The 20505-nt window shown below is 43.7% G+C and overlaps 1 protein-coding gene across 2 annotated transcripts; it reads left to right on the top strand.

The window, feature by feature from the left end:
* The first annotated feature begins 5096 nt into the window (after positions 1 to 5096).
* VSTM5 (V-set and transmembrane domain containing 5) lies at positions 5097 to 18441 on the top strand. Of its 2 annotated transcripts, none has more exons than XM_033950145.1 (5): positions 5097 to 5431; positions 14016 to 14348; positions 14855 to 14992; positions 17388 to 17426; positions 18126 to 18441. In XM_033950145.1, exons 1-5 carry the CDS (start codon positions 5380 to 5382, stop codon positions 18149 to 18151), a joined length of 588 nt encoding a protein of 195 aa, XP_033806036.1. In that variant the 5' UTR covers positions 5097 to 5379; the 3' UTR covers positions 18152 to 18441. The 2 variants fall into 2 exon arrangements, with proteins under 2 accessions (XP_033806036.1, XP_033806035.1); XM_033950144.1 differs by having other exon boundaries at positions 5097 to 6067.
* Positions 18442 to 20505: the final 2064 nt, after the last annotated feature.

Raw genomic sequence — 20505 nt, 5'->3', positions numbered from 1 at the left:
TATTTTCTTATGCTTTGCTTCAGTAATGCATTATTAAACATCTTTTTTCTATTATAATCAAATATGATTCCTCTTTAGCCCAAAAATAGGTTTAGTAATCACTATATATAATTTTTATGTGCTTTGCATCAGTAATGCATTATTAAACATATTTTGAGCTTAATATTATCCTAGAGTCCTCTAAAACCCAAAAATAAAAGTCCTGTTCACGTATAAACAGATGAGTTTTAGTATATATATTTTTTCATGTGCTTTGCTTCAGTAATGCATTATTAAACATCTTTTCTATTATCAAATATGAGTCCTCTTTAGCCCATAAAAAGGTTTAGTATGCAATATATATCTATATCTATATCTATCTATATATATGTATATATATATATAAAATGTGCTTTGCTTAAGTAAGTCATTATTAAACATATTTTGAGCTTAATAGCAACCTAGAGTCCTCTAAAACCCCAAAATAAAAGTCCTGTTCACTTATAAACGGTGGCAAACCTGCAAGAAAAACACAAATAAATGATTATAGGTGGTAAACTTAGAATAATGTAAATAACGGAACTTACTGAATGTTACACAGCTCTAGTAGGTGGCCTAGTTAAATTAGCATTTGACTATGAACCGGGAGAGAGGAGGGATGAATCAGGTTAGCTTGGATCAGAGGAATAGATACTGCAGGCATAGGAAGGCACTAGGGGCATCAGATCACAATACTGAAAACACAATATGTCTTGCACGCATTTGCCTATGAATCTACTGAAAACACAATAAGGACCTTCTACGTCCATTTACCTTACGCTATAAGATCCTGCACGCTATTGTCTTGCTAACACAATCACGCACAATACGTTGACGTAAGGATGTAATGTACATCATTATCATACGTGAATGTGTTTTGCAAATGCATTTTTTAATCACTATGGTTACCTAACCTCTTGTCTTATGCACTTGACTTGTGATATAAAGTCCTGCGCTCAGTTGTCTTGCGCTCAGATGTCTTGCGCATGCATTTGACTATGAACCATTCACGCTCAATTGTCTTGCGCTCAGATGTGTTGTGCTCACTTGTCTTTGCACATTTGGCGACTATTAACCGACCTGCCTGTGGCTCTCGAGGACTGGAATTGCCTACCCCTGTTCTATGCCGTTCTCCCAGGGGAGCTCAGAATGGTTTACATGGATTTATTCAGGTACTCAAGCATTTTTTTTCGAACATTGTTTTAAGATCACATGTTTACATTGTGTTATGTTTTCATGTTTTATGATAGTTGTTATTCTCCATTTTTTGTGGCATATTTTAGCACCCCTTTGGTATGTATTTCTCTTTCCTTTCATTTCTTTTTTCATTTTTATTCAATCTTTCATTCCAATTCTGACTCACTTTCCCTTTGGGTCACATTTTTCTTGTTACGTTTCATATGTTGCTTTTAAAGCTCATATTAGTGTAAGTGATTTACACCTTTTTCACTTCGTTTTCATTCATAATCCTCTGTCTTGATGATTCATTCATTTTTCCTTCGCATGTGGCTCTTTATGTTGCATGTGTCCTTCCTTTACTATATACTTTCATGTTTTCTCATCATTATCTCTGACAGCATGGCATGACAACATCATTATGTCACATATATATTTTATTGTACTTTTTAATAATAATTTTTGTATTATATCTGTATTTATTAGGACTCCTGACGAAGGTTTGTCCGAAACACGGACCGTGTCAGGTCCCTTGAGTGGTAAAAGGGTTTTATATAAATTTTAATCTTGTCACAATAAATTTTGCCTGCATCTTGTACACAGTCTGCAGTTTTGTTCTGTTTGTTCCTACTCTATGCATTCAACCAGAGAAATTCCCAGCAATAGTCCCTAGACAGTAGAACGCTTTTTTGTTTGGGGGGGCCCGCAAGCTCCGCCCCAGACCCTGCCCCCATAATAGTACTAATTTTAATACCATTTTTTCCATTCATTTTTCATAAATATATATATATATATATATATATACAAGATAATCTTCTTAACAATACATAATGGTTAACTACAAAATTAATCTACGCAAAGCACATTGTATGTTTCTCAACACTCATTCCTACCAGAACACAGATAACCCCTATGCAAATACAGGACCACAAACTAAAAGTACTAATATATACAAACCAAACCATAAGATTCAAGACTCTGCATGCAGTAGAACCCTTTATAAATGATCTGGACATAGGTACGACGAGCGAGGTGATTAAATTTGGGGACAATACGAAGTTATTCAGAGTAGTAAAGATGCAGAGGGACTACAAAGATCTGCAACATGACATAATCAGGCTCGAGGAATGGGCATCGACATGGCAGATGAGGTTCAACGTGGACAAGTGTAAAGTGATGCATGTCGGTAACAAAAATCTCATGCACGAATATAGGATGTCCGGAGCAGTACTTGGAGAGACATCCCTGGAAAGAAACTTGGGAATTCTGATCGACAAGTCGATGAAGTCATCCACGCAATGTGTGGCAGTGGCGAAATAGGCGAACAGAATGCTAGGAATGATAAAGAAGGGGATCACAAACAGATCGGAGAAGATTATCATGCCGCTGTACCGGGCCATGGTGCGCCCTCACCTGGAGTACTGCGTCCAGCACTGGTCGCCGTACATGAAGGAGGACACGGTACTACTCGAAAGGGTCCACAGAAGAGCGACTAAGATGGCTAAGGGGTTGGAGGAGCTTCCATACAGCAAAAGATTAGAGAAACTGGGCCTCTTCTCCCTTGAACAGAGGAGATTGAGAGGGGACATGATCGAAACATTCAAGGTACTGAAGTGGTCAGACTTAGTAGATAAGGACAGGTTGTTCACCCTCTCCGAGGTATGGAGAACGAGAGGGCACTCTCTAAAGTTAAAAGGGGATAGATTCCGTAAGGAAGTTCTTCTTCACTCAAAGAGTGGTAGAAAACTGGAATGCTCTTCCGGAGTCTGTCGTAAGGGAAAACACCCTCCAGGGATCAAGGCAAAGTTAGACAAGTTCCTGCTGAACAAGGACGTACACTGATAGGGATGGTCTCAGTTAGGGCGCTGGTCTTTGACCAGAGGGTCGCCGTGTGAGCGGACTACTGGTCATGATGGACCACTGGTCTGACCCAGCAGCGGCAATTCTTAAGTTCTTATGTAACCCCCAGAGGAATAGAAACAAATGCATTTCTTCCTGAACAGAGCAAAATAGAGACAGCAGATGTCATGTCTCAAAACTGACACAATTCAATCACAAAATTGAAAATAGGATCATTTCCCCTACCTTTGTTGTCTGGTGATTTTGTTTTCAAACCATCTTTCCCAGTTTCTAGCTCCACATCCTTCTGTCTGTGCTCTTAACTGTGTATCCAGGGCCACCTTATCCATTTGCTGTTTTTCTCTCCTTCACTTTCTGCCATACATTCATCTTTGAAAATAAAAGAAAACACACAAGACCCCCCTCTCAACAATACTGGGCAAGTTTCTCAAATAATATCATCACATAACATTTAAAGGCTTTTAAATATTTAAATGTGCTCATAAGCTCTTCAGCAAGGTGCCACAGCAGTGGTACAATGTCGCTGGAAAGGTGCTTGAATTTTAATCATAACACATTGCATGGAGCTTCTACTGGAGTGGCAAATGTTATGGCTTTACAAAAGCTGTTTAATAGTAGACCACTTATCTGAAAAAGTCAGTTCATCTTTAGCATTAACTTTTAACATTCAACTTTCTTCCATTTTTCTTCTTTCTTCTCAAAATCTACTTTTCCATGCCTTCCCTTCCCATCTATCCATGTGTACCATCTCCTCCCTCTTTCTTCTCCCCTACTCCCATCTATCCATAAGAAACATTTTTTCTTGTCTCTTTCTTGTCACACCCATTACTGTGCACTATCTCCTACCTCTGTCTTCCCTTCCCCTCCATCCCTATGCACCATCTCATCCCTCTCCCATGGTCAGACATATCTGTCTCCCTTTCCCCCCTCATATGGTCTGGCATCTTTCTCCTCTCCTTCCCATAGCTTGGAATCTCTCTCTCCTTCCTACCCTATTTCCGAGGTCTAACATCTCTCTCCTCTCCTTTCTGCGGTCTGGCATCTCTCTCTCCCCTCTTTCCCTTCCATTCTGTGGTCTGGCATCTTTCTTTCTCTCTTTCCCATTTCAGTGTTCTGACATCTCTCCCTTCTTTGGGTTATCTCTCCTCCCTCCCAGTGCAACATTTATTCCTTCCTCCTCTCCACCACTATCATGTCTAACAATTCTCCCTCTTTCTTCCTTTCCCCATTTACATCATCTCGCTTTCTCTCTCATGCCACACATTTATGTCCAACAATTCTCCGTTCCTTTTCCCTCCTCCACGGCAGCATTTCTTTCTCTCCCTTCCCACTACTCCACCTGTGTAGCATCTCTTTTTTTCCTCCTTGCCTCCCTGTGCATTTGGCCTTCCAAACCTTCTCCCTGTATGTGCAGTATCTGTCTTCCCAACCCCCTGAGCATTTGTCCTCCCTGCCTTTCCAACTCCCTACCCCTGCACCCAGCCTCTCCCTGTCAGGCTCTGAACCCAGCCCCCTTATCTCCCCTCTCAGGCACTACACCCAGCGCCCCTTCCTCCTCTGCCAGACTCTGCACCCAGCCCCCTTCCTTCCTTTCCTCCCTCCCTCCCCATCAGACACTGCACCCAACCACCCCTCCCCTCCTCTCCCCCCGTCAGACTCTGCACCCAGCCCGTCCTCCTAACTCCTCTGGAATGGTGATCCAGAGATGCAGGGCAGGAGCAAGGTTTCCGCGCTCCTGCCCGCTGCTAACCCGGTAGTTCGCGGCTGGTTTCTTCTGCCGCTGAAGGCAATGAGCGGGAGCGCGCTTTGGCGCTCCTGCTCAGCGGCTTCTTTGGCTGGCTCCCGCGAATTCTCGCGCGCGGGAGCCAATCAAAGAAGCCGCTGAGCAGGAGCGCCAAAGCGCGCTCCCCCGCTCATTGCCGCTCAGCGGATTCTTTGGCTGGCTCCCGAGAATTCTCGCGCGCGGGAGCCAATCAAAGAAGCCGCTGAGCAGGAGCGCCAAAGCGCGCTCCCCCGCTCATTGCCGCTCAGCGGCAGCAGAAACCAGCCGCGAACTACCGGATTAGCAGTGGGCAGGAGCGCGAAAAGCTTGCTCCTTCCCGCTGCACCTCTAGATTACCAGGAATAAAAGTGAAGGCCCCTGTGCGCCCCCCTCCCGTTCCGGCGCCTAACACCTACTGTATTATTTTGCCCTTAAAGCACCTCTAATTAGCAAATAAATAAATAAACTGGTTTTGCAGTTTTTAAATGCCTATAAACGGAAGCCCTGGCGTACTGTACGGGGTTCCAGAGGATGCCGAGTTCTGCACCCCATGAACAGTGGGGATGGGCGGAGAGAGGGCCACCCCAAACAAGACAAAAAGCCAGCTGAAGACAGGTAAAGCAGGTGCTAGTGGCAGGGGTGGGGCGCTGAGAGGGAGGAAGAGTTTAACCGAATTGCCCAGCATTTCGGCAAGAACCCCGCCACTTTGAAAAGAAAGAAGCAGTCTGGTGGCAGTCTTGTGGGTAGTGTAGACAAGACTTCCTTCAAGAACCGGCTCATCCGGAGGATCCCGTCCCCGCCCCGGTCCTATCACCCTAAACTTCATCTCGCCGGGATGAGGACGGTGCTTCTTCCCCAAACATCACTTCCTTTCGCAGAAGCAAACCCGGCTATCTTTCAGTCGGTTCTCGTTGTCCCTTAGCTACGCGAGGCACAAATCAATATCGGTGGACTGGGTGTGAACTAGGAGAAGAAAAAAAAAAAAAAAAAGCGCCCTGGCTCGAGCGCCTTCGCCTGCTCTTGCGCTCGCGGCGGAACGCAGAGCTGAGAGGAACAGGTGCGGCGCGCGCCGCTCACCAACTGCCTTTCACTGGGCCTTTTCGCCTGCGCGCGCGGCATCATGCCTTCCCCGCCTCCCGGTCGCAGGGCTCACTGACTTGCCGGGCTCCTTGCTCATGAGGACCCCGGCTGACGGGAGAAATGGCACCTTTCTGGGTCTCACGTTCTGCTTCACCGGGCTGTGCCTGCCAAGTAAGTAAGGGTTTTAAAAGCTGTGCTGTCCTCGGGTCTCCCAGCTGTTGAAGGGAGGGGAAGGAGGAAAAAGGAGTCATCAGAAGCTTTAAAGGGGGAGGGGGGGGGGAGCAATCATTGCTGTGTATGGGAAGAGCGAGCATTAGTGTGGTCTTTAAATCGGATTTGTTGTAGGCAGACTGAGGCTGTCAGTCCTCAGGGATAGATTGTACTTAACCCACGCATTTCTTAAACCAAAGCTCTAGCTAGGGCGGGTGACAAAGTAATCAAATGCATGAAACATACAGTAATTATATGGTAGATCATAGAGCCACTGAAGTACTGCATGCTGTTGATGATGGGAGCAGATCAGTCTGCCCAGTATGTCTGTCTAGTGAAAGTGTTTGCTTTGAGTTGCTGAAATTGTAGATTTAATTGCATTATTTTATAGCTTTCTAGAGTCACTGGCATCCAGTGTAATGCCCAAGCTGGACACTTGGGGCTCCTTTTACAAAAGCGCGCTAGCCGCTACCGCCTCCTTTTAAGCAGGTGGTAATTTTTCAGCTAGCGCACGCTAATTTTGTGCGTGCGCTAAAAATGCTAGCGCACCTTTGTAAAAGGAGCCCTTGGTCTTTTGGTACCATAGTGATGTTGTCCCAGGAGATGCAAGGATAAGAATCGGAGCACGAATCACAGCAAATCCATAAAATTTTAGTCTTGGATGGGTTCAGTTGAAGTTTGTTGGTTGTCATCCATGCTTTAATGTCCATGAGGCAGGTTTGTAGGGTCTCTAGTTGTGAAGACCACAACTTGCCCAGAGGGGTGTAGAGTTGTATATCGTCAGCGAAGGAGTGTATGTTGATTCCATGTTTCTTTGTAATATCAAGGGCTGGTCTGTTGAAGATGTTGAATAGAAGTTGGGATAAAGCGCACTTTGGGGTAGTCCTAGCGAACTCGATATTCTCTAAACCGAGAACCGCAAAATACGGAGTACCCCAAGGTGCGCTTTATCCCCCTTCCATTCAACATCTACAACTTTCCTGGTTCTCATCCTTCTTGGTCCAAGAAGGATGAGAACCAGGAAAGTGCTGTATTCTTGATCCCAATCTCAAATAATCTGGATAGTAGGATCTGAAGCGTGTCAAAGGCTACACTCAAGTCCAGTTGGATGAGAAGTACATCCAAGTTTCCAAGTTTATTGTACATTTGATTTAATGCTTATCAAATACTAAGCGTTTTACAACAATAAAATAGGGGTAAGAACAAAATTTAAAACAACAATAATAAACAAACAAACCAATTTACTCAAACACAAAACACAAAATAAACATACTAAGAACGAGCAGGAAAGGGGGAAAACTACAATAAATACAGGAAAAAGAACTATTACATTCCATTCCATTAGTGTTTTCTATCCCGCCAATACCTTTCAGTTCTAGGTGGTTTGCAAAAAGAGTAAGGGGAGAAAAAAAACATCCTGACCTTTGTCCATGTAGCTCCAGCAGTCATCTATTAAATCTAGGAGTACTGTTTTGGTGCTGTGATAGCTCCTGAATCCAGATTAGTGAGTGGAGAGGGCATTCTGGTTCTTGAAGAATGTAGTTATTTGGTGGAGCACTGTTTTTTCAAGGAACTTTGATGCGAAGGCAAGATTGAAAAATAGCCTATAATTGCTTGGTGTGTCTGGATCAAAGGAGGGTTTCTTCAGCAATGTTTTGACACTACAACTTTCCAGGGTGTTGGAACTTCCCCTTTACGCAAGAGGCATTGATTAAGGGAAGGATTGATTTGAGGAAATGACTTTTCACTGCGTATAGAAGGGAGTGTGGACATGGGTCATGAGCTGAAGTGGTAGGGTGAATTGATTCCAAATTGGATTCAAGTTCTGCCAATGAGATTTCATTGAAGTGGTTGAGGGATGTTGACGGGTTTTCTTGGCTGTTAATGTATGCTGTTCAAGATTACTGTTAATCATTTGAACTTAGTATACTATATTTACATCGTCCTAAATAAGTTATCCATTTCAACGAAGGAAATAAGGTAATATCTTTTTTATTGGACTAACTCAATGCATTTTGTAATGAGCTTTCAAAGGTGGCCTTACTTCTTCTGATCAGAAATAAGGAAATGATGACAAATATCAGTATATATAAGGAAAATATGAAAGCATTTCAGGGATAGAAAGAGGGAGGGGGAGGGGTGGGGTGGGGTCAAGTGGGTAAGAGACAAAGGTGACAGAGTAGTTTTAAATGTCTTTAGAATGGGGAAAAAAAGCCCAGATCTCTGTTAAATCCTGTCTGGTAGGTGTCAAAATACCTTATCATTTTGATTTCAAAAGTTTTATGTTCTTGGGTTGTCTTAAAGCTCCCTTTTATTATTCTCATCATAAAATCATTGGTGCAGTGGTCAGTTTTTCCAAAATACTGTCCGACAGATATGATATTCTGGTTGATATTGCAATTCTTAATATGATATCTATGTAGGTTGATTCTGGTCTTTAGCAATTGGCTTGTTTCATAATTTCAACTAAGTAACTGTATTTTGTAACCACACTGCAGCCCTAGGCCGGGGGGCTCAACAGCGCTCTCAGTGGTTACTGATAAAAGTACACTAGCGTGTGACCTGGACTGCAGTCACCCTGCAGGTTTTCCACAAATTGAATCAAAAACTCAAACAGTGATCAGAATGGCAATAATGCAAAATTTACTTGTCAAAAATAAAAGTCAAAATGGCATAAAGTTCAAAGCAACAAACCAATGTTCAAAACTGGAAACAAAATAAGGCCAGAGAAAAACTCTGGCAGCCTTCAGGATTTTTATTCCTCATGAAACAGTTCTCTCTGTGATTCGCTCTCCCACAGAGCAGCTTTACACTATAGCTTCCTTTTCTCCCAAGTCTGCTCCTTAGCAGGACTCAGGTAAGTTCATAGCATTCAGAAAAAAAACAGTTCCCAGAGATATTCTTGTTCACTCCAATTCTCCAGGCAAACATATACAAAAAAAAGCCTCCAGCCTGAAAACTGTAGCAGGGCTGGGTAAAGAGGAGTCTATTAAGTTTGCCATCAAAAGCACACAAAACTGCTTTCAAACTTCCCACCCAGGTGTTGGCAAACTTCTCCTCACTCACTTTTAGCTTCAAACAATTGTCCAGAACAGAAAAGACTTTGTCAGTGACTAGGAGCAGGAAAAGGAACCAAGCCACAACAATAAAGGGGGGAAAAAAACCTCACAATGATTCAGCACAGGCTGAGCGAACTGTTATTCCCACATCCATGGGTTCCACGGCTCCATATACTTCTTCCGGAGGAAGCTCCATTTGTACCTCCATGGCAGCCTCCTCATTAGCTACTGGCAATTCTGAGGACATTCCCGCTTCCTCAACCTCCATAGGGTCACAGCCATTACCACTGCTTAAGCCAGGCAGGTTCTCAGTGGGGAGCACCTAAGTTTCTTCCCTAACCTGCCTGCCTGCTTGTTCCAGACTGCTGGCTTTTCTAAGGCAGAGACACGCCCTGCCCTGCCTGAGCCAACAGGGATCTGCTCCCCCCACCGGCTCCCCCAGTGGTGACCTAGATACTGTTTCCCCTGTGAGTTCCTGGTTCTGCTGAGTTCCTGAGGTGTGTGCCAAGTATTCTTAGCCCCTGACTCTGACTGGTTAGTAGGTTCGGGGAAATCCACATAGTGACTGGACTGGGTCCTGGGCATCCCCTTTCCGGGTTTCCTATCCTTCCTTCTGGCTTTCTCTGGGACCTTGGCAGGCACAGTGCCTGGCTGGTCACAATTTATCCCAGGACAAGCAGGCAGCTATTCTCACATGTAGGTGACATCATCCACAGAGCCTGGATGTGGACAGCCTTGCAAGCAGACTTGCTTGTAAAAAACTTCAGTAGTTTCGAGTCTGCTGCACTGCGCATGCGCGAGTACCTTCCCGCCCAGCACAGGGCATGTCTCCTCAGTTTTCAGTATTCTATGGAGCCGAGAAGTCAGTCTTTGACGCTCTACGCTGAACTTAGTTTGCTTCATGCCTTCTCTCACCGCGGCTCGTGTTTTATTTTTCTTATTACCGTGTCGCTGTGTTCTTTTAAAAAAGTTTTATTTTTCGTCGACTGACTGGCACGCCCTCAGCCTGTGGGCTTCGACTTTACGGCGGCTATCTTTCCTTCTATGTCCTGGCCAGTCATGGGCTTTAAGAAGTGTAGCCTGTGCCAGCGTGTGATCTCTCTCACTGTCTTCAGTGTCTGGGGCCTGACCATTGCCCGGAGTCATACGTTCGCTATGCTACCCTTCAACCTTGCATCCTCAGACGTCGTCGAGTTCAAGTAGAGAAGATTTTCAGAATGGAAACCCGTGCTACACCCTCAACCTCTGACTCGGTCAGGCCTACTGCGAGGTGTCCTCCTGCCTCCACGACTCCGACCTCGAGTCTCATCATATTTTCCTCGTTTGGAACGTCCTCGATCTCGAGTAAATCTGTCAAATCTTCTCCTGAGCTTTCCTTAGGTCAGATACCTCAGCAGATGGTTCTGGTGGTGGTCCTCAAGCTACCCAAGCATCATTCCTCCAAGTCAAAGCATGCTTCCTCCGCCACCTTAGAGCCTTTAGCCTCAGAAAGTGGTCCAGTTTCAGACTCGAATCCACAATTTCAGGCTACCATCCAGACCATTTTAGAGCAGGAATTTGTTCAGTTACTGAGCAAATACAGTCCTGCCTCGACTCTGCTTCCTGCAGTCCAGCCTGGGCACTCAGCAGTCTCACAAGAGGTCGAGTCCTTGTCTGTGCCTCGAGCTGAATCTACACACTCTATGCAAGGAGTCGAGTCTTTGCGAGTGTCGGATCTGGAATCTTCACACTCTATGCAAGGAGTCGAGTCTTTGCGAGTGTCGGATCTGGAATCTTCACACTCTATGCAAGGAGTCGAGTCTTTGCGAGTGTCGGATCTGGAATCTTCACACTCTATGCAAGGAGTCGAGTCTTTGCGAGTGTCGGATCTGGAATCTTCACACTCTATGCAAGGAGTCGAGTCTTTGCGAGTGTCGGATCTGGAATCTTCACACTCTATGCAAGGAGTCGAGTCTTTGCGAGTGTCGGATCTGGAATCTTCACACTCTATGCAAGGAGTCGAGTCTTTGCGAGTGCCGGATCTGGAATCTTCACACTCTATGCAAGGAGTCGAGTCTTTGCGAGTGTCGGATCTGGAATCTTCACACTCCATACAAGGAGCTGAATCTTTGGGAGTGCTTCGAGATTCCTCGATCCAAACCACTGAGTCTATGGGGTTTCGATCTACAGCTTCCAGCCCAATACCCTCACCAAAGGCATTGCCCATTTTGAGGCACAGGGCGAAGTCTCCTCGACCTTGCCCGAGACCTGCTTCCAGGCAGCACTCTTGTCGCTGGTCGAGGCCCTCGTCGAGGCATTCATCGAGGCGCAGGTCCTCTTCCAGAGAGAAACCTTCCTCGTCCAGGCCTTCCAGCTCTTCGAGGCCCCCAACTCCTTGATCGAGGACATCAATAGCAGAACCTGAGGGCTCAGCTTATTCCAATGCCTCATCCCAGTCTGTCTATTCTCTGGGATACCAATACTCCAGAGAGGCCTATCCTTCTTTCTCCACTCGAGGCACCTCGAGGTCCTCGAGTCCCTCTCGAGGCCATGCTCTGGCGGATCAATTGTCCTTTTCCTCCGTCAAATGGCTGAGGACCTGGATCTTAAATTGGACGCTGGTTCTAAGTACTCTAAGGAATATTTAGAGGAAATGAGTATGCCTCTGCCTCTGCAGAGTCTCTCAAACTTCCTCTTAACAAGTTTCTGTCTCAAACTTTCAAATGAAACCTGGAGACTCCTTATGCTATCCCTGCTGTTCCAGGCAAGTTGGAATCGAGGTATAGAACTCTTCATTGCAAGGGCTTTAAGAACTCTCAACTATCTCACCAATCCTTTCTTGTGGAATCTTCATTGAAGAGGAGTCATCCTTCCAGGGTCTATGCTACCGTACCTTCTGGCAGATAGGGCAGGACCATGGACAAGTTTGGCCATCGTCTTTATCAAAATTTGATGATGGCCTCCAGAGTTTTAAATTATAATTTTATCTTTACTACTTATTTCAAGTATTTTATTGATATACTCCCTGGTTTTTCTAAAGAATCGATAGAGGCTGCCAATAAGAAGTTGTCTGAGCATGAGAAATCTTTTGCTTCCATCGTCAGACCAAAGCCTAAGCCAGCTCCTGCAAAGCCTTCTCGACCTCTTCCATCCTATCACAGACATTATCCTTCAAGGGCAGCTCCTTATACTATGCTAGACCACCATGTAAGGCCGGGACACTGGTGGGAAGGCTAAACTGTGGTTTTTTTTTCTTTTTTTCCCCCTCCCCCCAAAATCGCGAATATGTGAAATCGGATTGCCGAAACCATGAATGGGGAGGGGGAAGTGTATCTACGAGACTCTATGGTGTGTTTATGTCCTGGAATAAAGCACAGTTACTTACCGTAACAGATGTTATCCAGGGACAGCAGGCAGCTATTCTTACAACCCACCCACCTCCCCTGGTTGGCTTATCTGCTAGCTATCTGAGAATAGCTGCCTGCTGTCCCTGGATAACATCTGTTATAGTAAGTAACTGTGCTTTACACGCATCCTAATTAGCTCTAGCAACAGTATTATATTTGCCCTATTTACTCTTATTCTAGTTACACTCATCCTAATTTATTATAGTTCTGTATACCATCTTCATCATATCTTAAACATTTCTGTAAAAATCTACTGTGTGCATACATTTGCCCTCCTATTGTGTTGCCAGCCTGCTATTTTTTTTCCTTTATGTTGCTTTCTCCCTCTGTCAGTTCACAATTTCACTCTCTTGTCACTAGTGGACAATGATGACTTTCTGTATATTTACTACTTTTAAATACTATATCATTGTATGATAATATAATTTTCTGTTTCTTTTCTGTTTCTGTTTTAATATTGATTATAAACTGCTCAGACGGCCATGTCGATGGGTAAGAAATAAACTTGACACGCGTTAGTTAGGTACCTAACTGATAGCATTCTAAGTGTGTAAGTTCTAGGTATGTCCCTGACCTGCCCAAGCCCCTCCTAGGCCAATGCCCCTTCTTCCTTGCAATTCCACTTGCAAACTATGGATTTTGGTGCCCACAATTTGCAGAGTCCTGACTATAAAAGAAGTTACGTGCATAACTGCTAATTAGTACCAACTAGCACCAATTAACAACAATCATTGGTTGTTAAAACCAACTAGTATCTATTAAATTAACTTACATGCATAAGTGATAACTATTGTATAACTTGTGCATGCAACTTTGAGCGCTAAGTATTAAAAGGTGCATGCAAATGTATAGATTTAGAGAGGCTATCTGAAGGAGAAAGTGAACTCTGAGACCTGCAGTTGAGAATCTTTATATTACATTATGAATCGCTAATATACCCCAGGAGTTCAATGTAATTTACAGGTAAAGAAGTTACTGGTAATATTCAGGAATTACAAAGTTACATTAGGGATCAAAAGGTATCACAATAAGGAAATCCAGGTAGGCTGATTTGCTGTTATGTTTGGTGGTATCTTTTGTTAGGGATATCTGAACTAGAGACAAATTTGTCCCCATCCCCACAGGAACTCAATTTCCCCATCCCGTCCCCTTGAGTTTTGTCGTTGTTCCTGTTCTTGCCCATTCCTGTAAGCTCTGCCTTAACTGCACAAGCCTTGAACACATGATTTTAAAGAGTGCAGACGAGGACAGAGCTTGCAGGAATGGGACAGGGAAAGAACTCGTGGAGATGGGACGGGAAAATTATTTCCCATGGGGATGAGGAAAAAAATTGTCCTTGTAGCATTCTCTAATCTGAACCTCTGCTTCAGGCGTCTTTTTTAACTTGAATGAGATATTTTGTGAACTTTAGCCTGGTTGAAATCTTTTCAGTCCTTACCGCTTAAACTAATTTATGTTTTTCAGCTCTTGGGATTTCATTGCTCGTTCCACAGCCCATCATAAATGCTACAGCAGCAGAAAATATCTTACTGCCTGTCGAGCATTCCTGCACAGGAATCCCTGCCATTAAATGGGAATACATGTCGAACTGGGGATGGGGACTGCAAAATATTATCTCCTGGAAAGCCGGGATTTATGTCAATGTTTCCGAGAGTTATGACACTAGAGTACATCGCTATGAAAATGGCTCCATACAGCTCCTGAATGTCGGAATGAAAGACGCTGGGTACTATGTTGTCACTGTGGTGGAAGAACTGGGAGCCCCCAAACGTGGCATCATCATACTCAACGTCTATGGTACGCATTATTGGCTATATAAGTTTTATTTTATTTTTCTTTCCAGCTTATGATTTATCTTTAATCTTATCTATTGTTTTGCCTTTTGTCTTTGTTTTGTTCTATTTCTATCATTTAAATTTCTCCAGAATTCTACTGTTCAACGACTCCCCCTTCTGCTTCTATTCCTTTCTCTCCTCTCTTCTACCTTCCAAAGCATTTAGATCAATGCTGTCTTGTTAAAATGTTTATTTTATTTTTATTTTTCCTATAACTCTACTTTTCACTTCTCTATTATCCTCCAGGTACTTTAGTTAGATTGTGAGCCTTCGGGACAGTAAGGGAATTTTTCAAGTACCTTTCTTATTTCTAATCTTAATGTATATTTTCTGTAAACCGCTTAGAACCTAACGGATGTAGCGGTATATAAGAAATAAATTACATTACATTACATAAGCCCTTCTGAAGATTGAGGAGAATGGCAGTTGATGGTATAACTCAAATATTCTTTCTCTTTTCCTTCTCAGAGGTTCTCTATGAAGACTTGCATTTTGTCGTGGTTTTCATTGCCTTTCTTGCAGCGACGGCGGCAATTCTGATCTGTTTCATTTGGGTTTGCGATAAATTTGTGCACATATTCTGGAAGAAGCTACGATGGCTAAAAGGTAACCTTTTCTTAGGGATGTGCTTTCATTTTAAATGTCCCCCCTTAATTACCCTCAATTTCTTGTTTGTATAATAATCTTCAGACCCTCAGAAATGCCACCAGATGTTCAAAATCATAACAACTGGCTTTATGCATCCAGTCTTCACCGGGTCACTTTTAACACTGTTTTCTTAAACTAAATACACTGTGTTAAACCTTCAACTTATTAGATTTGTGACTACTGTGTTTATACTTAACTTAGGTGGTCATGTACGCCGACATGTTTCACCCTTAGGGGGTTTCCTCAGGGCCACAATTCCTTAGCTGAAGTTTACATCACGCGACGCGACCACCAAGTAACTGTTTCCAAGACCCGGTGAAGACTGGATGCATAAAGCCAGTTGTTATGATTTTGAACATCTGGTGGCATTTCTGAGGGTCTGAAGATTATTATACAAACAAGAAATTGAGGGTAATTAAGGGGTGGCTTAAGATTCACCATCTCTAAATATCGGTTGGATACAGACCCTCTTTCATATTTGCATTATATATTTTGAAGTGCAAGATGTTAATTCATTTTAAATGTGGCATAGTTTTCTTGTTTGCAGGCTTCACTTTCTTTTGGAAATGAAATCAAAATGAACTCCATTGCATGTGTTTCTATTTCACTTTCTTTCCAGTAGCAGTTCCCTCTGCCTATTAAACCCACTCCAAGCTTTTTTTTTTTAAGTTTCCTCTGAGCTTGCTACCTTGATCTCGCCCATCTTGTTACATCTGTGGGCACCTTGGGGACATGAGTGGTATCCAATCACCCTTACGTTACTGATGCCATTTTGTTAGGGTTACCAAATGTCTGGATTTCCCCGGACATGTCCTCCTTTTGAGGACATGTCTGGGGGACCGGATGGCTTTTCAAAACCCGGCACTTTGTCCGGGTTTTGAAAAGCTTCCCAACAAAATTGCATCGGGAAGATGCATCCACGCATGCGCAGATGCAACGCGGTGACATCACATCCACACATGCATGGATGCTGTCTTGGGGTGGAATGGCATGAAAGAGGTGGAACTGGGCAGTCCTGGAGTTGTGGCCATGGGTCTGGATTTTCCCAAAGGAAAATCTGGTAACCCTACATTTTGAAATATGACTCCAGCTGACCTGTATCTCATGCCACTTTAAACGATGGCCCATACTCCAAAATGGCACAAATCTTGGCTCAGCTGGTGACATTTTCAAATATATCATCACAATGCAAAAGTGACCGGAGGATTATTCCTGTCTATTGGACCCCACAGATGGGGGGTAAAATGTGGATAGTGATGGGCTTGGTAGTCATGTCTGGAAGGGAGCCACACTTAAGTTTGGTGGGGAAGGTTTTTTTTTATTATTAATATTAATAAAGAGTTTTAAATGTGTAAGTAATATCAGCAAGAAAAGAAAAATTACAATCCATAAAAAATAAGAATACAAAATCATATTTGGTTATGTCTAGCCCACATCTAAGGCAGTACTGCTAAACCCTCTCCAGCCAAAGTGTGCTTCCGCTCATTGCTGCTCAGCGGCAGAAGACACTAGCTGCGAACTACCGGGTTAGCAGCGGGCAGGAGCATGGAAACCTTGCTCCTGTCCGCTGCATCTCTGGATCACCATTCCAGAGGAGGTAGGAGGACGGAGCTGGTGGCTGGGTGCAGAGTCTGATGGGGGGAAGGGAGGGGTGGCTGGGTGCAGAGTCTGATCTTAAGGTTCTGGGGGGATCATTTGGAATTAATAGTCTATCTATAAATGCAGGTGCATTAGTCTGTAGTGTTTTGAAAGTTAGAAGAGCGATTTTATAGGTTATCCAGTGTGGGATTGGAAGCCAATGAGCCATCTTCAACAAAGGGATGACATGATCATCCCAAATGGGTCAACCTTTGTAGAATCTGGAGGTTTGTGATGGCATGTATGCTCTGCTGCATAGTCTTGAGTAACCCTAAAAATGTTACTTCACTTTTCTGTAGAAATTGAATAGGAGACTCAAAAGGAGCAAAGTATTTCACAACTCGCATATCATCAAAATAGAAGAACAGCAGGGTAGTGGTTATACACTTCTCTTCTTCAAAATGAGTGAAAGCACTCCAATTGTTCTTTCATGAACCTCTTAGGGCTCCTTTTACTAAGGTGCGCTAGCGTTTTTAGTGCACGCTGCAGATTAGCGCATGCTGCCCCTGTGCTATGTGTAAAAACTAACGCCAGCTCAATGGTGTCATTAGTGTCTAGCGCACACGGCAATGCAGCGCGCGCTAAAACCAATAGTGCAGCTTAGTAAAAGGAGCCCTTAGTCTTCTAGTTTCTGTACCAAAATGGTTACACTTTTCTGTGCCATGCAACTGCGCTCGCTGGTAATAATAATGCCCCGTTCTCTCTTTATTTGTAGAACAAGCAACTGAAGATATCCAACTGCAAACCATTGAGGGTTAGTGAAGAAAGCATTATCTGCATCAAGATAAAATACATGAAAATTCAGATAGTATTACATGACAGCTTGTGGTGGAAAATCTGACACACGATTAGATATAAGAATAATGAAGATATTGAATGTGAAATGCTTACCAGATATAGTCAAGGACTTTTTTTTTATGTGACTATTATAAATAATTTATATTATATGCCATGAACATTTTGAGAATAGAATGTGATGCCCTTGTCTGGTGAAACTTAAATAGCCATTGATTGATGGGAAATATATGATCTGACGTGATAGGTCAGGAGAAAGGAAAGTTTATCTTCATTAATGACCACTTTTCAGACAAGAAAACTTACCTAGCAGGTCCAGCTGTACAGTCAATGTTAAAAACCAGCAATGATTCAGAAATCTGAGACATAAATTTAAGACACTGCTCTGCTTTTCATTGGTTTTTAACCTTGGGCAAGTCAATTCACATTCCCTGTGCTTCTAGGTGTCTAGCTGAAATCAAGGTGTATCTTAATATGGCATTATGGGTGAAATAATTTTATTGTTTTTAAACTAACACTGATTGATTAACCAAATCATGTCTGTATAAGTCGACACCTGATATTTTGTTTTATTGTTTTTAAACTAACACTGATTAATTAACCAAATCATATGTCTGTATAAGTCGACACCTGATATTTTGTTTTATCTGTTCTGAAGGTGAGAGTATGGAGGAAGGTTGCTGAAATCTCACGGAGCCAATACACATTTTTCATGAGACAAAAACAGCACCTGGGATGGCCAGTTTGTTGGGGTTTCATCACTCTGCTGTCGTACAAGGGCATTTTCGTTGTTTCAGGACTTAACACAAGTTTTAAAAATTTTCAAAGCAGAAACAATTGACAGTCCTATGAAAGGGCCTGCAACACCTTCAGAAAGTTACCTCCACAGTAGCATCTGCAGATCAAAGGAAATTTGGTCGCAGCAGGCCTTAGGTATTTCCTTTTCAAACTCTCAATTGCAGCTTTGCTGCACTGGAGAAAGCAATTCAAGGTTAGTCTATTTCTGTTGTGAAAAGAATCTGTTACAATTTATTGTTTTCTGAGTGTGCTGTCCCGGGTACAATGTTACTCCTTTATTTTGAAGTGTTTGCTTTTGTAGATAAAACAACACAATTCAAATAGGTTCCACAAAGGAAATGAAGCAGCAAAACAACAAAAAGATTGTGGAACAAAAGATCGGAATCATTGTAGTCTTGTGGGTTGTGCTGCTTGTTTGTAGCCTAACTACTTGGATTTTTTGTGACTTTTAAGCACAGTTACTTACCGTAACAGGTGTTATCCAGGGACAGCAGGCAGATATTCTTGACTGATGGGTGACGGCACCGACGGAGCCCCGGTACGGACACTTTTAGAGTGATTGCACTCTAAGAACTTGGAAAGTTCTAGAGACCGCACCGCGCATGCGCGAGTGCCTTCCCGCCCGACCCCGGCGCGCGGTCCCTCAGTTAAGATAAGCCAGCTAAGAAGCCAACCCGGGGAGGTGGGTGGGACGCAAGAATATCTGCCTGCTGTCCCTGGATAACACCTGTTACGGTAAGTAACTGTGCTTTATCCCAGGACAAGCAGGCAGCATATTCTTGACTGATGGGTGACCTCCAAGCTAACAAAAAGAGGGATGGAGGGAAGGTTGGCCATTAGGAAAACAAATTTTGCAAAACAGATTGGCCGAAATGTCCATCCCGTCTGGAGAAAGCATCCAGACAATAATGAGATGTAAAAGTATGGACTGAGGACCACGTAGCAGCTTTGCAGATTTCCTCAATAGGCGTGGAGCGGAGGAAAGCCACAGATGCTGCCATAGCTCTAACTCTATGGGCCGTGACAGAACCTTCCAGTGTCAGTCTGGACTGAGTATAGCAGAATGAAATGCATGCCGCAAGCCAATTAGATAGCGTACGCTTAGAAACAGGACGTCCCAATTTATTCGGATCAAAGGACAGAAAAAGTTGGGGCGATGATCTGTGGGGCTTAGTACGGTCCAAATAGTAAGCTAAAGCCCGCTTACAGTCCAAAGTATGAAGAGCCTGTTCTCCGGGATGGGAGTGAGGTTTGGGAAAAAAAACAGGCAGTACAATAGATTGGTTGAGATGGAACTCAGAGACAACCTTAGGAAGAAACTTTGGATGTGTACGCAGAACCACCTTGTCATGATGAAAGATTGTGAAAGGTGGGTCAGAAACTAATGCATGGAGCTCACTGACCCTCCTGGCAGAGGTGAGAGCTATAAGGAAAAGTACCTTCCAAGTGAGAAATTTGAAAGTGGTAGTAGCTAAAGGTTCAAATGGAGGCTTCATCAAAGCGGAGAGAACCACATTGAGATCCCAGATTACAGGAGGAGGTTTGAGAGGTGGTTTCACATTGAAAAGACCTCGCATGAATCTGGAGACCAGGGGATGAGCTGAGAGTAGTTTCCCCTGGACCGGCTCATGAAAGGTCGTAATGGCACTGAGATGGACTCTGATGGAGGTAGACTTGAGGCCAGAGTTAGACAGAGAAAGCAGATAATCCAATAGGGTTTCCACTGCAAGAGATTTGGGGTCATGATGATGTAGGAGACACCAAGAAGAAAACCTCGTCCACTTTTGATGGTAACATTGCAGAGTGGCTGGTTTCCTGGATGCGTCCAGAATGGAGCGAACAGGCTGAGATAGGAGAAGATCAGTTGAAGTCAGCCCGAGAGATACCAAGCTGTCAGGTGTAGAGACTGTAGGTTGGGATGTAGGAGGGTTTCCTGATCCTGTGTAAGCAGAGATGGAAACAGTGGAAGTAGAAATGGATCCCTGGAACTGAGTTGAAGTAGAAGGGAGAATCACAATGCTGCCTGGGCCACCGTGGAGCAATCAGGATCATGGTGGCTCGTTCCCTCTTTAGTTTGAACAAGGTCCGAAGCATGAGCGGTAGAGGAGGGAAAGCATAGAGGAACAGGTTGGACCAGTCCAGAAGAAAAGCATCCGCTGCCAGACGGTGAGGAGAGTAGAGTCTGGAGCAGAATTGGGGCAACTGATGATTGTGAGGAGCTGCAAAAAGGTCCACCTGAG

This window comes from Geotrypetes seraphini, chromosome 6, assembly GCF_902459505.1.
Source record: "Geotrypetes seraphini chromosome 6, aGeoSer1.1, whole genome shotgun sequence".
Taxonomy (NCBI): domain Eukaryota; kingdom Metazoa; phylum Chordata; class Amphibia; order Gymnophiona; family Dermophiidae; genus Geotrypetes; species Geotrypetes seraphini.
This window is presented reverse-complemented; position numbering and strand designations above follow the sequence as displayed.

Bases quoted from the DNA above. Each gene is read 5' to 3' on its own strand.
- VSTM5 (XM_033950144.1), top strand. From the start codon at position 5,992: ATGAGGACCCCGGCTGACGGGAGAAATGGCACCTTTCTGGGTCTCACG. The intron at 14,349-14,854 runs GTACGCATTATT...TTTCCTTCTCAG, and splicing joins CATCATACTCAACGTCTATG to AGGTTCTCTATGAAGACTTG. The intron at 14,993-17,387 runs GTAACCTTTTCT...CTTTATTTGTAG, and splicing joins GAAGCTACGATGGCTAAAAG to AACAAGCAACTGAAGATATC.